The 14482-nt window shown below is 38.6% G+C and overlaps 2 protein-coding genes and 1 long non-coding RNA gene across 7 annotated transcripts in view; all 3 read right to left on the bottom strand.

The window, feature by feature from the left end:
- Nucleotides 1-9482, bottom strand: part of LOC142547421 (uncharacterized) — a 26926-nt gene extending 17444 nt beyond the window's left edge. Inside the window, exons 1-2 of one of the 5 annotated variants that reach the window (XM_075655718.1) lie at nt 4191-4434; nt 1658-3617 (exon numbers count right to left, since the gene is read on the bottom strand). In XM_075655718.1, the coding sequence (XP_075511833.1) occupies nt 1658-2864 (1207 nt within the window). In that variant the 5' untranslated portion in view covers nt 2865-3617; nt 4191-4434. Of the gene's footprint in view, nt 1-1400; nt 3621-4190; nt 4435-9341 lie in introns of those variants that run through there. The other 4 variants (XM_075655716.1, XM_075655717.1, XM_075655714.1 and 1 more) reach the window with 4 other exon arrangements.
- LOC142544334 (uncharacterized) lies at nt 7577-10605 on the bottom strand. Its single transcript, XM_075651393.1, has 6 exons — nt 9565-10605; nt 9342-9444; nt 9198-9293; nt 8625-8920; nt 8358-8507; nt 7577-8002 (listed from the first exon to the last, which is right to left on the bottom strand). The coding sequence occupies exons 1-6, from the start codon at nt 10603-10605 to the stop codon at nt 7577-7579; spliced, it is 2112 nt and encodes a 703-aa protein (XP_075507508.1).
- A 458-nt stretch (nt 10606-11063) lies between these two features.
- LOC142547422 (uncharacterized) lies at nt 11064-12526 on the bottom strand. Its single transcript, XR_012820670.1, has 2 exons — nt 11895-12526; nt 11064-11301 (listed from the first exon to the last, which is right to left on the bottom strand). It is a non-coding gene; the product is annotated as an uncharacterized LOC142547422 (long non-coding RNA).
- Nucleotides 12527-14482: the final 1956 nt, after the last annotated feature.

The following is a 14482-nucleotide window of genomic DNA, read 5'->3' on the forward strand; positions in this document are numbered from 1 at the left end:
CACCATATAGATAGTGTCGCCAAATTTTCAAGGCAAAAACAATGGCTGCAAGTTCAAGATCATGAACTGGATATCGGGATTCATGTATCTTTAGTTGCCTCGAAGCATAGGCAATAACCTTTCCATGTTGCATCAATACACATCCCAATCCTTTAGCTGATGCATCTGTACAAACCACAAATCCACCTGATCCAAACGGCAACGCCAACACTGGTGCTGTCGTCAATTTGTCTTTCAGTTTCAGAAAACTCTGCTCACACTCTTCTGACCAAATAAATCTTGCATCCTTCTTGGTCAGTTGCGTGATAGGTCGGGAAATATGAGAAAACCCTTCAATGAATCGTCTGTAATACCCGGCCAATCCCAAAAAACTTCGAACCTCTGGTACATTGGTTGGTCTAGTCCAATTCAAGACCGCTTCAATTTTACTTGGATCGACGGATATTCCTTTGGCTGATATCACATGACCCAAAAATATGATTTGATCCGACCAGAATTCACACTTTGACAATTTAACATACAACTGAGCATCACGAAGTGTTTGAAGAACTAATCTCAAATGCTCTCTATGTTCCTTTCTTGACTTCGAATACACCAGTATATCATCAATAAAAACAATAACAAACTTGTCCAGAAAATTCCTGAACACTCGGTTCATTAAATCCATAAATACTGCTGGTGCATTAGTCAACCCAAATGGCATAACCAAAAATTCATAATGCCCGTATCTGGTTCTAAAATCTGTCTTAGGAACATCTTCTTCTCTAACTCGAATTTGATGGTATCCTGATCGAAGATCAATTTTCGAATATACTGAAGTTCCCTGTAATTGATCAAACAAATCATCGATTCTAGGCAAAGGGTATTTATTCTTGACGGTGACCTGATTCAATTGCCTATAATCAATGCACATTCTCATGGAACCATCTTTCTTTTTAACAAACAAAACAGGGGCTCCCCAAGGTGACATACTAGGTCGTATGTATCCTTTTTCCAGTAAATCCTGCAATTGCTCTTTCAACTCTTTAAGTTCTGCAGGTGCCATTCTATACGGAGCTTTTGAAATTGGAGCAGTTCCTGGCATCAATTCAATGTTAAAATCAAGCTCTCTCTGCGGTGGAAAACATGGTATCTCCTCCAGAAAGACATCAGAAAATTCTTTCACCACTGGTATATCAGACAATCTCGGCTCTTCCTTCAAAGCATCCGCAGCATAAATCATATATCCCTCATTTCCTAAGGATAATAGCTTAAACATTTCCATCGCTGAAACTAAAGGTATTTTAGCTTACGATCCTCGACCATAAAAATTCCATTTGTCACCAAAATGAGGTCGAAAACGTACTACACCATGAAAACAGTCTACAGTAGCTCGATAATTTGTCAAGGTATCCATACCATTGATACAATCAAAGTCATACATCGGTTAACACAATCAAATTAGAAATCATAATACCGTCACCGAAATGAAATACACAGTTCAACACAATCTGCCCTGATAAAATCACTTTACCGGCTGGAGTGGACACAGATGCAAACTCATGCAATGATGTAGTCACAAAGTCATATTCATCAACAAAATTGGATGCGAGGAAAGAGTGAGATGCTCCTGTATCAAATAAAACTCGTGCAGTGTAACCATTAATTAAAAAAGTACCTGCAATTACACCACCTGGAGCCTCTCTGGCTTGATCCTCTGTCAAAGCATACACTCTAGCCTGTTGTGGACCTGGGAATGATTGAGGTGCATTACCCCGAACCTGTGGATAATTGGACTGCTGAAAAGACTGCGCAGGAGTAAAGGGTCTCTGAGACAAACCACCCGAAAAACCACCTCTGTTCTGAGGAAACTGTTGTGGTCTCATCTGCCCTTGAGTACGGTTTGGACAAGATCTAGCAAAGTGTCCTTTCTGACCGCAATTATGATATGTACCATGTACACCACCACACTGAGATGTATGATGTCTACCTCCACAACGCTCACAATACACCAATGAATATTGATTCCCTGAAAAAGGCGTCCCTGATACACTTTTAGATCCACTTGAGCTAGATGAACTCGACTGACCTTTCTTCTTGAAGTTCTTTCCTCTGGGCTTTAACCTTTGAGGTTTTTGGTGTTGGAAGAACTGCTGCTGCTGGAAAGGCTGCTGAGGTACATAAGATGATGTACCCATTGGTAATTGCATACCTCCACTGGGTATCTGTAAAGTCTGCTGTTGATTATCTCTTTGAAATCCTGCTTCTAATCTTATTGCCTTGTTGACTGCATCGGCATAGCTAACCGGATTACTAGCCAGAACCAAGGAATATAAATGAGAACCCAATCCTTCCAGAAATTTCTCCATTTTTGCCCCATCATTACCGGCGATATGCGGCACGTAAATCAATAAAGATGATAATTGTCGAGCATATTCCGCAACTGGTAAATTACCCTGAACCAATTTATGAAATGCAGATGATTTGGCAGCATAATAAGAAGGCGGAGAATACTCTTGTCTGAACTGAGTACTGAAAACATCCCAAGTAATAACTGTGCCAGCAGCACGCAAAGCCCTGGCAGTAGCCTCCCACCAACGTTCAGCATTGTCCCTCAGCTGAAGAACTACTAATTTTACTCTTCGGTTGGAATCATATTCCACCAAATCAAACAAATTATTCATGGCCCTTAACCAACTTTCAGCTTTTTCATTACCTCCGGAGCCATCAAAGATAGGAGGATTCAGATTCTGAAATCTCGATACCACCAATTCCATATCATTCACTCTACGGGTGATCTGTTCAACTTCCACATTAACATTCTGTACTGCTTCACCAGTATGTCGACCACGTCTACCTCGAGCATTCACATCAATACCATCCATATTCTAAGCACCAGACTCTTGAACCACTTCTTTACCTTTCCTACCTCTCGGTGCCATTCTACAAAACCAAAGTTAATTCCCAAAATATTCATTAACTTCAAAATAATTCAAAGCACCGAAAAGGAAATGCCAAAATGCTCAAGAATCCATTACCTACTAATGCCAAAACATGTTCATCTCTAAAATACTAACATGCAATTCAAACCAGGCAAAAGCAAGTAATTCCAAATAATCAATCACATGCGCACAATTTATTTGTGCCTAGACTCGAGTGCACTAACTCTATATGAGCGTATCCCAGTCTATGCTCTGATACCAAACTGTGAGGGCCTTGTTCCTGATTAATATTTTATTAACACACAATCAGGATTAATTAGTGTAAACAGCGAAAACGAGTTAAGATTTTGCTTTTTGGCCCAATAGAAATTTCGGCATGACCTCCCCGTAAATAGGACATACCGAAAAAATATAAAATAACCAAAACGACTAAATCAAAACTCTCAACAAACATCCAATACGAAACAATGCCAACCAGGCACAATCACAACAACGATCCTCCACAAACACAATATACAACTACTCGGGGCATACCCTGGTAATACATAGACTCCATAATACATAAATATAATATCTAGGGACTCGATGACTGAACTCACAGAGAAAAACAATAAAGGCTTGAGCTCAAAACTCAAAGAGCTCTAGCGCCCCTCGGTGCTTCATCCTGAGCAGCCGAAGACAAACCACCTGCATGACCTGCTATGAAAACACAGAACAAACCACAGCAGTCCCAAAGGATAGGGGTCAAACCCCAGTACGAAGATCAAATAAATTACAGCATATATAAATGACATGTAATGAAATCAATGCAATGCATGTACGGGTGCAAGATGTCTGGATATCAGGAGTCAAAGGATCGATATCAACAATCATAATATATGCTCGAGCTGGTCCACGACTCAGCGGACAGTGTCTGGGGATATGGCTTCACACTTTATGCCAGCAACTACCTAAGCCGGACCGAGTCAAGGTGCCCAAAATCCACAAGACACAATATAATATCATATACAGATCTCAATCGAATATCAACGGGTATCAATAACTGAAGGGCTCAATATGAATGTGTGCTCAACAATGTATCTCAATCCATATATTATTCCAATATATTTGAAAATCATGTTTTATTTTAAGAAAACGAGGAATAATCTTAAATTTGCATCCAAATTCCACAAAGAGCACATAATCACATAATTCACATAAAATCAATTAACTCACATCAATTAAATTACACGTCGACATAGACGCTGTAAGAAATCGATCAATCCGTACCTTAACCTTCAAATTAAATTACCACAATAATTACGAAGACCTCGGCGCTTCCTGGTTATCAAAACCTGTGGCAATTAATTTATTTTCATCAATTAAATACTCAACTCTTATCCAATTACAATTTACAAATTCCAGCTTGTACCTATGATCGATTTTAAGGTCATAACTCAATCAAAACCTAACCGAATTACACTTATCATATATGGCTGAAATCCTAACTCAAAATCCCACAATTCATCAGAAGATACCGACACAAAAATCGGTCATCTAGATGCTGATAAAAACCAAAAACAAGAAACTTTGAAAACAATAAATCTGTACAGATTCTAGTTCGACACCTTGTAGCATAAAATTCATATTTAATTCATTATTGACCCAATTCAAAATCCGCCAATTGCAAATGAAAGAAAACTCAAATATTTAAGTTTTCTTAGAAGAAATCATTCCCAAAATCTTAGTAGATAATTCCAGAATTAAGCAAGAACATGTTGTTACTCACCAACTCGCAGACTGAATTCCCAGACTGAGCAGTTTCGGTAAAATGAGCATAACTCCCTCAATTCTTAATGGAATTTAACGGGTCAATTATCTTTTCGAAGACAAGACATAGCTCTACAACTTTCATTTAGATCACAAGTCCGGAATCCGAGTGAAAACAGGTCTCAAACTCGAATTACAAAATGTCTTCTGCACGCATCAGTACAGAGTTCGGTTTTTGACACATTATGGTAGAAAAATCATATCAAATCAGTTTCTTATTGTAATTACGATTTGCCAGTTGCTTTAGGAAGCTAACACAACGTTCTACAAGTTTTATTTGAACCACAAGTCGATATTCTTCGTCTAACATACCCAAATATCCAAAAAAACTAGACACCAAAATCTCGAAATATCACAGTAGCTAAGAATGAAACCCATGAAAAAATTTGCAACTCTAGGCTTAGGGATTACCTTCCAAATCTTCCTATAAACTGAAATGAAGCAAGAATTAGCCTCTACAATCCTCCAAAGAACAAATAAGAAGGCAAGCAAGGGGCTGGAAAAATGTTGCAGTAGCAACACGCAGCTCGCTGCACAATGGAAGAGCTCGTCTCTTCTTCGATTCAAACAAGGAACAAGGTGCACGAGCTTCAGCTGATGGTTGCTGGATAAATTACTGTCAGCTATGGTGGTTGAACCACAAGACAAGAAGAAGGTAGCTAGTGAAGAGGGTGAGGCGTGAGGTAGGGTTGAGGAGAAGACTTACGGGAATGGTGAAGGGGAAATGGGTTTCCTTATAAAATAACCCATAAAAATATACACCCCACAAATATATAAATACGCATTTGCAATTATTAAATGTTTGCTCAAAATGCTAGACTGTGATCCGGTCCAATTTATTTCAACTCCCGTGTGCTATTTAATTCCGACATGTATTTTAATATCGTTTATACTTCCGATATTTTCTAATACACATTTTTAACACACGATTAAATTTATTTAGCTTAATTATTTTAATTTCGCACTTTAAAATAATAAAAATCAATTCTTGCCAAATAATTGAGTAATTAATATCAGGTCATCACATTCTCCCTCTCTAACAAAGATTTCGCCCTCGAAATCAGAACATTCAATACAAATAAGATAAAAGGAATTCAAATTTACATTACTGCTAACAAAGATTTCGCCCTCGAAATCAGAACATTCAATACAAATAAGATAAAAGGAATTCAAATTTACATTACTGCTAGTACATAGGAAACTCAGAGTACATGGAGTAATTTGTCACATTCTCAAACAAATGAGGCCATTCTTGACGCATTCTAGCCTCGAGCTCCCATGTTGCCTCTTCTGTCCCATGTTTACTCCACTGCACCATAACTAGAGGAATCGTCTTATTACGAAGCTGCTTTTCTTTGCGATCAAAAATTTGCAAAGGATACTCAACATAGCTAAGAGAACTATCTAACTCCACATTCTCGTGTCTCAGAACATGAGATGGATCTGGCTCATACTTCCGCAGCATAGATACATGAAACACATCATGTATAGCAGACAAACTCTGCGGCAAGTTCAATCTATAAGCCAACAAACCGATCCTCTCAACGATAGTATATGGTCCAATATAACGTGGAGCTAACTTTCCCTTTTTCCCAAATCTCGTTGTGCCGCGAAATGGTGACACCTTTAGAAAAACTTGATCACCGACTTGAAATTCCAAAGGTCTACACCTTTTATTTGCATAGCTAGCTTGACGATCCTGAGATGCTTTCATTCTTTTTCTGATCAAATCAATCTTTTCATTCATCTCTTCAACAAATTCAGGTTGTGCCAATGGTTTTTCTCCAATCTCATTCCAACATATCGGCGATCGACACCTTCTACCATACAAAGCTTCAAATGGTGCCATTCCAATAGTCGTTTGGAAACTGTTGTTGTATGAGAATTCTACCAATGATAGAGATTCTTCTTGCCAATTACCTCCGAAATCCATAACTACCGACCGAAGCATATATTCCAAAGTCTGAATGGTTCTTTCTGTCTGACCATCAGTTTGGAGATCATAAGCTGTGCTCATAGCCAACTTAGTTCCCAAAGCATTCTGAAGACTGCTCCAAAACTTAGATGCAAATCTTGGATCTCTATCAGACACAATAGACACTGGAACTCCATGCAACCGAACCACATTATCCAAATATAACCTTGCCATTTTCTTGTAAGGATAGGTACGATCATATGGAATGAAATGTGCTGACTTGGACAATCTATCAACTATAACCCAGATAGCATCACAACCTCTGATAGACCTGGGTAAGTGAGTTAAAAAGTCCATTGCAATATGTTCCCAGTTCCATTGCGGTATTTCTAAACTCTGTAACATACCTCCAGGTTTCATTCTCTCAGCTTTCACCTGTTGGCATGTCAAACATCTTGCTACAAATTCAGAAATGTCTTTCTTCATCGCATCCCACCAGAAATAAGGTCTCAATATCTGGTACATCCTACGATTACCAGGATGAACACTATGACGACTACAATGCGCCTCTTGAAGCAATGCTTCTCTCAATTCTGCAACATTTGGTACCACTAATCTGTTATTCATTCGCAAACAACCATCTGATGAGACATTATACTTATCTGGATTACCAGACAAAACCAACTCTTTTGATTTCTGAACTTTTGGATCTGTCTTTTGAGCCTTTTTAATTTCAGCAATAATCTGTTGCTCAAACTGCAATGCAGAAAAAATAAAATAATTATCTTGTGGCTGAAAATTCCATCCAGAAGTACACAATTCATCATGATTCTGCCAAATATGAATGGATGCTAACATGCCATCCTGATACTTCCGGCTTAATGCATCTGCAACCTGATTCATCTTCCCTGGTTGATACTGTATTTCACAGTCAAAATCCTTCAATAGATCTAACCAACGTCTCTGCCTCATATTCAGCTCTGACTGAGTAAACAGATATTTCAAAACTCTTATGATCTGAGTAAATAATAAACTGTTCACCATATAGATAGTGTCGCCAAATTTTCAAGGCAAAAACAATGGCTGCAAGTTCAAGATCATGAACTGGATATCGGGATTCATGTATCTTTAGTTGCCTCGAAGCATAGGCAATAACCTTTCCATGTTGCATCAATACACATCCCAATCCTTTAGCTGATGCATCTGTACAAACCACAAATCCACCTGATCCAGACGGCAACGCCAACACTGGTGTTGTCGTCAATTTCTCTTTCAGTTTCAGAAAACTCTGCTCACACTCTTCTGACCAAATAAATCTTGCATCCTTCTTGGTCAGTTGCGTGATAGGTCGGGAAATCTGAGAAAACCCTTCAATGAAATCGTCTGTAATACCCGGCCAATCCCATAAAACTTCGAACCTCTGGTACATTGGTTGGTCTAGTCCAATTCAAGACCGCTTCAATTTTACTTGGATCGACGGATATTCCTTTGGCTGATATCACATGACCCAAAAATATGATTTGATCCAACCAAAATTCACACTTTGACAATTTAGCATACAACTGAGCATCACGAAGTGTTTGAAGAACTAATCTCAAATGCTCTCTATGTTCCTTTCTTGACTTCGAATACACCAGTATATCATCAATAAAAACAATAACAAACTTGTCCAGAAAATTCCTGAACACTCGGTTCATTAAATCCATAAATACTGCTGGTGCATTAGTCAACCCAAATGGCATAACCAAAAATTCATAATGCCCGTATCTGGTTCTAAAAGCTGTCTTAGGAACATCTTCTTCTCTAACTCGAAGTTGATGGTATCCTGATCGAAGATCAATTTTCGAATATACTGAAGTTCCCTGTAATTGATCAAACAAATCATCGATTCTAGGCAAAGGGTATTTATTCTTGACGGTGACCCGATTCAATTGCCTATAATCAATGCACATTCTCATGGAACCATCTTTCTTTTTAACAAACAAAACAGGGGCTCCCCAAGGTGACATACTAGGTCGTATGTATCCTTTTTCCAGTAAATCCTGCAATTGCTCTTTCAACTCTTTAAGTTCTGCAGGTGCCATTCTATACGGAGCTTTTGAAATTGGAGCAGTTCCTGGCATCAATTCAATGTTAAAATCAAGCTCTCTCTGCGGTGGAAAACATGGTATCTCCTCCAGAAAGACATCAGAAAATTCTTTCACCACCGGTATATCAGACAATCTCGGCTCTTCCTTTAAAGCATCCGCAGCATAAATCATATATCCCTCATTTCCTAAGGATAATAGCTTAAACATTTCCATCGCTGAAACTAAAGGTATTTTAGCTTACGATCCTCGACCATAAAAATTCCATTTGTCACCAAAATGAGGTCGAAAACGTACTACACCATGAAAACAGTCTACAGTAGCTCGATAATTTGTCAAGGTATCCATACCATTGATACAATCAAAGTCATACATCGGTTAACACAATCAAATTAGAAATCATAATACTGTCACCGAAATGAAATACACAGGTCAACACAACCTGCCCTGATAAAATCACTTTACCGGCTGGAGTGGACACAGATGCAAACTCATGCAATGATGTAGTCACAAAGTCATATTCATCAACAAAATTGGATGCGAGGAAAGAGTGAGATGCTCCTGTATCAAATAAAACTCGTGCAGTGTAACCATTAATTAAACAAGTACCTGCGATTACACCACCTGGAGCCTCTCTGGCTTGATCCTCTGTCAAAGCATACACTCTAGCCTGTTGTGGACCTGGGAATGATTGAGGTGCATTACCCCGAACCTGTGGATAATTGGACTGCTGAAAAGACTGCGCAGGAGTAAAGGGTCTCTGAGACGAACCACCCGAAAAAACCACCTCGGTTCTGAGGAAACTATTGTGGTCTCATCTGCCCTTGAGTACGGTTTGGACAAGATCTAGCAAAGTGTCCTTTCTGACCGCAATTACGACATGTCCCATGTACACCACCACACTGAGATGTATGATGTCTACCTCCACAACGCTCACAATACACCACTGAATACTGATTCCCTGAAAAAGCGTCCCCGATACACTTTTAGATCCACTTGAGCTAGATGAACTCGATTGACCTTTCTTCTTGAAGTTCTTTCCTCTGGGCTTAAACCGTTGAGGTTTTTGGTGTTGGAAGAACTGCTGCTGCTGGAAAGGCTGCTGAGGTACATAAGATGATGTACCCATTGGTAATTGCATACCTCCACTGGGTATCTGTAAAGTCTGCTGCTGATTATCTCTTTGAAATCCTGCTTCTAATCTTATTGCCTTGTTGACTGCATCGGCATAGCTAACCGGATTACTAGCCAGAACCAAGGAATATAAATGAGAACCCAATCCTTCCAGAAATTTCTCCATTTTTGCCCCATCATTACCGGCGATATGCGGCACGTAAATCAATAAAGATGATAATTGTCGAGCATATTCCGCAACTGGTAAATTACCCTGAACCAATTTATGAAATGCAGATGATTTGGCAGCATAATAAGAAGGCGGAGAATACTCTTGTCTGAATTGAGTACTGAAAACATCCCAAGTAATAACTGTGCCAGCATCACGCAAAGCCCTGGCAGTAGCCTCCCACCAACGTTCAGCATTGTCCCTCAGCTGAAGAACTACTAATTTTACTCTTCGGTTGGAATCATATTCCACCAAATCAAACAAATTATTCATGGCCCTTAACCAACTTTCAGCTTTTTCATTACCTCTGGAGCCATCAAAGATAGGAGGATTCAGATTCTGAAATCTCGATACCACCAATTCCATATCATTCACTCTACGGGTGATCTGTTCAACTTCCACATTAACATTCTGTACTGCTTCACCAGTAGGTCGACCACGTCTACCTCGAGCATTCACATCAATAACATCCATATTCTGAGCACCAGACTCTTGAACCACTTCTTTACCTTTCCTACCTCTCGGTGCCATTCTACAAAACCAAAGTTAATTCCCAAAATATTCATTAACTTCAAAATAATTCAAAGCACCGAAAAGGAAATGCCAAAATTCTCAAGAATCCATTACCTACTAATGCCAAAACATGTTCATCTCTAAAATACTAACATGCAATTCAAACCAGGCAAAAGCAAGGAATTCCAAATAATCAATCACATGCGCACAATTTATTTGTCCCTAGACTCGAGTGCACTAACTCTATATGAGCGTATCCCAGTCTATGCTCTGATACCAAACTGTGAGGGCCTTGTTCCTAATTAATATTTTATTAACACACAATCAGGATTAATTAGTATAAACTGCGAAAACGAGTTAAAATTTTGCTTTTTGGCCCAATAGAAATTTCGGCATGACCAACCTGTAAATAGGACATACCGAAAAAATATAAAATAACCAAAACGACTAAATCAAAACTCTCAACAAACATCCAATACGAAACAATGCCAACCTGGCACAATCACAACAACGATCCTCCACAAACACAATATACAACTACTCGGGGCATACCCCGGTAATACATAGACTCCATAATACATAAATATAATATCTAGGGACTCGATGACTGAACTCACAGAGAAAAACAATAAAGGCTTGAGCTCAAAACTCAAAGAGCTCTAGCGCCCCTCGGTGCTTCATCCTGAGCAGCCGAAGACAAACCACCTGCATGACCTGCTATGGAAACACAGAACAAACCACAGCAGTCCCAAAGGACAGGGGTCAAACCCCAGTACGAAGATCAAATAAATTACAGCATATATAAATGACATGTAATGAAATCAATGCAATGCATGTACGGGTGCAAGATGTCTGGATATCAGGAGTCAAAGGATCGATATCAACAATCATAATATATGCTCGAGCTGGTCCACGACTCAGTGGACATGTCCACGACTCAGCGGACAGTGTCTGGGGATATGGCTTCACACTTGATGCCAGCAACTACCTAAGCCGGACCGAGTCAAGGTGCCCAAAATCCACAAGACACAATATAATATCATATACAGATCTCAATCGAATATCAACGGGTATCAATAACTGAAGGGCTCAATATGAATGTGTGCTCAACAATGTATATCAATCCATAGATTATTCCAATATATTTGAAAATCATGTTATATTTTAAGAAAACGAGAAATAATCTTAAATTTGCATCCAAATTCCACAAAGAGCACATAATCACATAATTCACATAAAATCAATTAACTCACATCAATTAAATTACACGTCGACATAGACGCTGTAAGAAATCGATCAATCCGTACCTTAACCTTCAAATTAAATTACCACAATAATTACGAAGACCTCGGCGCTTCCTGGTTATCAAAACCTGTGGCAATTAATTTATTTTCATCAATTAAATACTCAACTCTTATCCAATTACAATTTACAAATTCCAGCTTGTACCTATGATCGATTTTAAGGTCAGAACTCAATCAAAACCTAACCGAATTACACTTATCATACATGGCTGAAATCCTAACTCAAAATCCCACATTTCATCAGAAGATACCGACACAAAAATCGGTCATCTAGATGCTGATAAACACCAAAAACAAGAAACTTTGAAAACAATAAATCTGTACAGATTCTGGTTCGACACCTTGTAGCATAAAATTCATATCTAATTCATTATTGACCCAATTTAAAATCCGCCAATTTTAAATGAAAGAAAACTCAAATATTTAAGTTTTCTTAGAAGAAATCATTCCCAAAATCTTAGTAGATAATTCCAGAATTAAGCAAGAACATGCTGTTACTCACCAACTCGCGGACTGAATTCCCAGACTGAGCAGTTTCGGTAAAATGAGCATAACTCCCTCAATTCTTAATGGAATTTAACGGGTCAATTATGGTTTCGAAGACAAGACATAGCTCTACAACTTTCATTTAGATCACAAGTCCAGAATATGTGGGGACCCGGGCTCTAACTCAATTCTTCTCGGGATTAATCGGATCCTTGTTCAAAAATACGGGTCAAAATTTTGCTTTTAATATTAAATCAAATGTTTACAACTCAAGCACAATATAATTCTATATTCATTTCATTACAACAAACATAATATACATGCCTCGTTTTATTCATATTCTACAAACCAGTATTTAAGTACAGTACATGTCAAAAGTACAACTACTAGTTCCTCTGCTACGCCTGTCATCACCACACTATGTCCATCTCTCATCTCTGTCGCGACCCTGATCCTGCCCCACCTGTTGTTATGCACACATACAGACATAACAACAGCCAGAAACTCCGGTGAGAACAAATCCCAGTATAAAACATGTATGCATGCTGATACATAATCATAATCATGAATGGAAACAATAACAATAGGTTCCATAGTCTATGAAACCAATCTATATAAGCATACAATTCAAATCAAATCATGTCTTGACTCGACTCAACTCTAACTCTAGGGATCCCGGTGTGAATAAGATGTCATTGTCTGTCACCTACCCTCCCAATCGCGGTAACTGTACGTCTTATTCCTAGACTTCGGTCATGTCTGTATCGAATGTCTACAATCGGAGGATATCTGCTCCTATGCGTCGATACACCGAATGTCTAGAAGTTTGGCAAATCTGCCAATGACTCTCCTATCTCAAATGCATGAATATAAATCTATAAAATGCATAATCATATCAAAAGATTTGAATATAATCTATAAACAAATCATAATCATATCAAAAGACAAGAAACTAATCTAGTATGTGATTTTGTTGGGAAACTCAAATTGAATCTTATTTGAGTTGTGTCTTCCCTAAACAAGACATGCATTATACCTTTCGTCGTAGTATAATCGTCGTCGTAGTCGAAGTCTTGTTCCCAAATTTACCAATACAAATCTGAAATGGCATAATCAATGTGTATTCTATCAAACTTCTACTCAATTCAACACATATATGAATTGAAAATCAATCTCAATACAAATCGACGGTACAACGGCATAATCCTGCGATACCGATCACTCAATAACATCATAATCAATCACAATCAACTCATACTCCTCATTAAAATATAATGTATTATACTAAACTCTTCACTATCTTAACTCAATATACATTCTGGAAAATCGACACCATCTCAAACGGTATCCGAAAATCGATCCGATTGTATTTCCATACTCACCATAATCATAAGAACATATAATGTAACTCATATCTGATTTCCTCATACAACTCAACTTCAAAACATGCTGAAAGGATGTTATATGTACATTCCCTTGTAGCCTTCAAAGAGAGGAATCCAAATCTATATTTAGATTCAAGTTTTAATGTATAAATCTCACACCATCACAATTATAACTTTGGGAGAACTTGAGGAATTTTTGACGATGCTCTCGGTTCTGAATTGTGAAATGAGAAAGACTAAATCAGTCCAATATCTATATATATATATGCCATGTGTCACAACAAGGAACAAAGGTGGATTTCTCGCATGCAGCACCGCGGGTGCGGTCACTCTTCACCGCGGGTGCGCTGTGCCCACGGCATGCCTTTCATTTTCTGAAATTCGACGACCGCGGGTGCACTCTCTCTGGACCGCGGGTGCGGTGACCCTACGGTAAAATGGCCATCTTTCTGTCCATGCACCGCGGGTGCGGTGCTTCTCTAGGCGCGGGGACGGTCTCCCTTCAAGCAACATTTCATCTTTGCATTTTAAATATGACCATCTAGGGCATTACAGAATCCGAGTGAAAACAGGTCACAAACTTGAATTACAGAATGTCTTCTGCACGCATCAGTACAGAGTTCGGTTTTTGACACATTATGGTAGAAAAATCATATCAAATCCGTTTCTTATTGTAATTCAATTTTCCAGTGGCTGTAGAAAGCTAACACAACGTTCTAC

Source organism: Primulina tabacum, chromosome 5 (assembly GCF_025594145.1).
Source record: "Primulina tabacum isolate GXHZ01 chromosome 5, ASM2559414v2, whole genome shotgun sequence".
Taxonomy (NCBI): Eukaryota; Viridiplantae; Streptophyta; class Magnoliopsida; order Lamiales; family Gesneriaceae; genus Primulina; species Primulina tabacum.

Coding starts and splice junctions, on each gene's coding strand:
- LOC142544334 (XM_075651393.1), bottom strand. CDS start 10,605: ATGGCACCGAGAGGTAGGAAAGGTAAAGAAGTGGTTCAAGAGTCTGGT. Junction 8,508..8,624: donor GGGGAGCCCCTGTTTTGTTT/GTTAAAAAGAAA, acceptor GATCAATTACAG/GGAACTTCAGTATATTCGAA. Junction 8,003..8,357: donor GGTTGACTAATGCACCAGCA/GTATTTATGGAT, acceptor GGGTTTTCTCAG/ATTTCCCGACCTATCACGCA.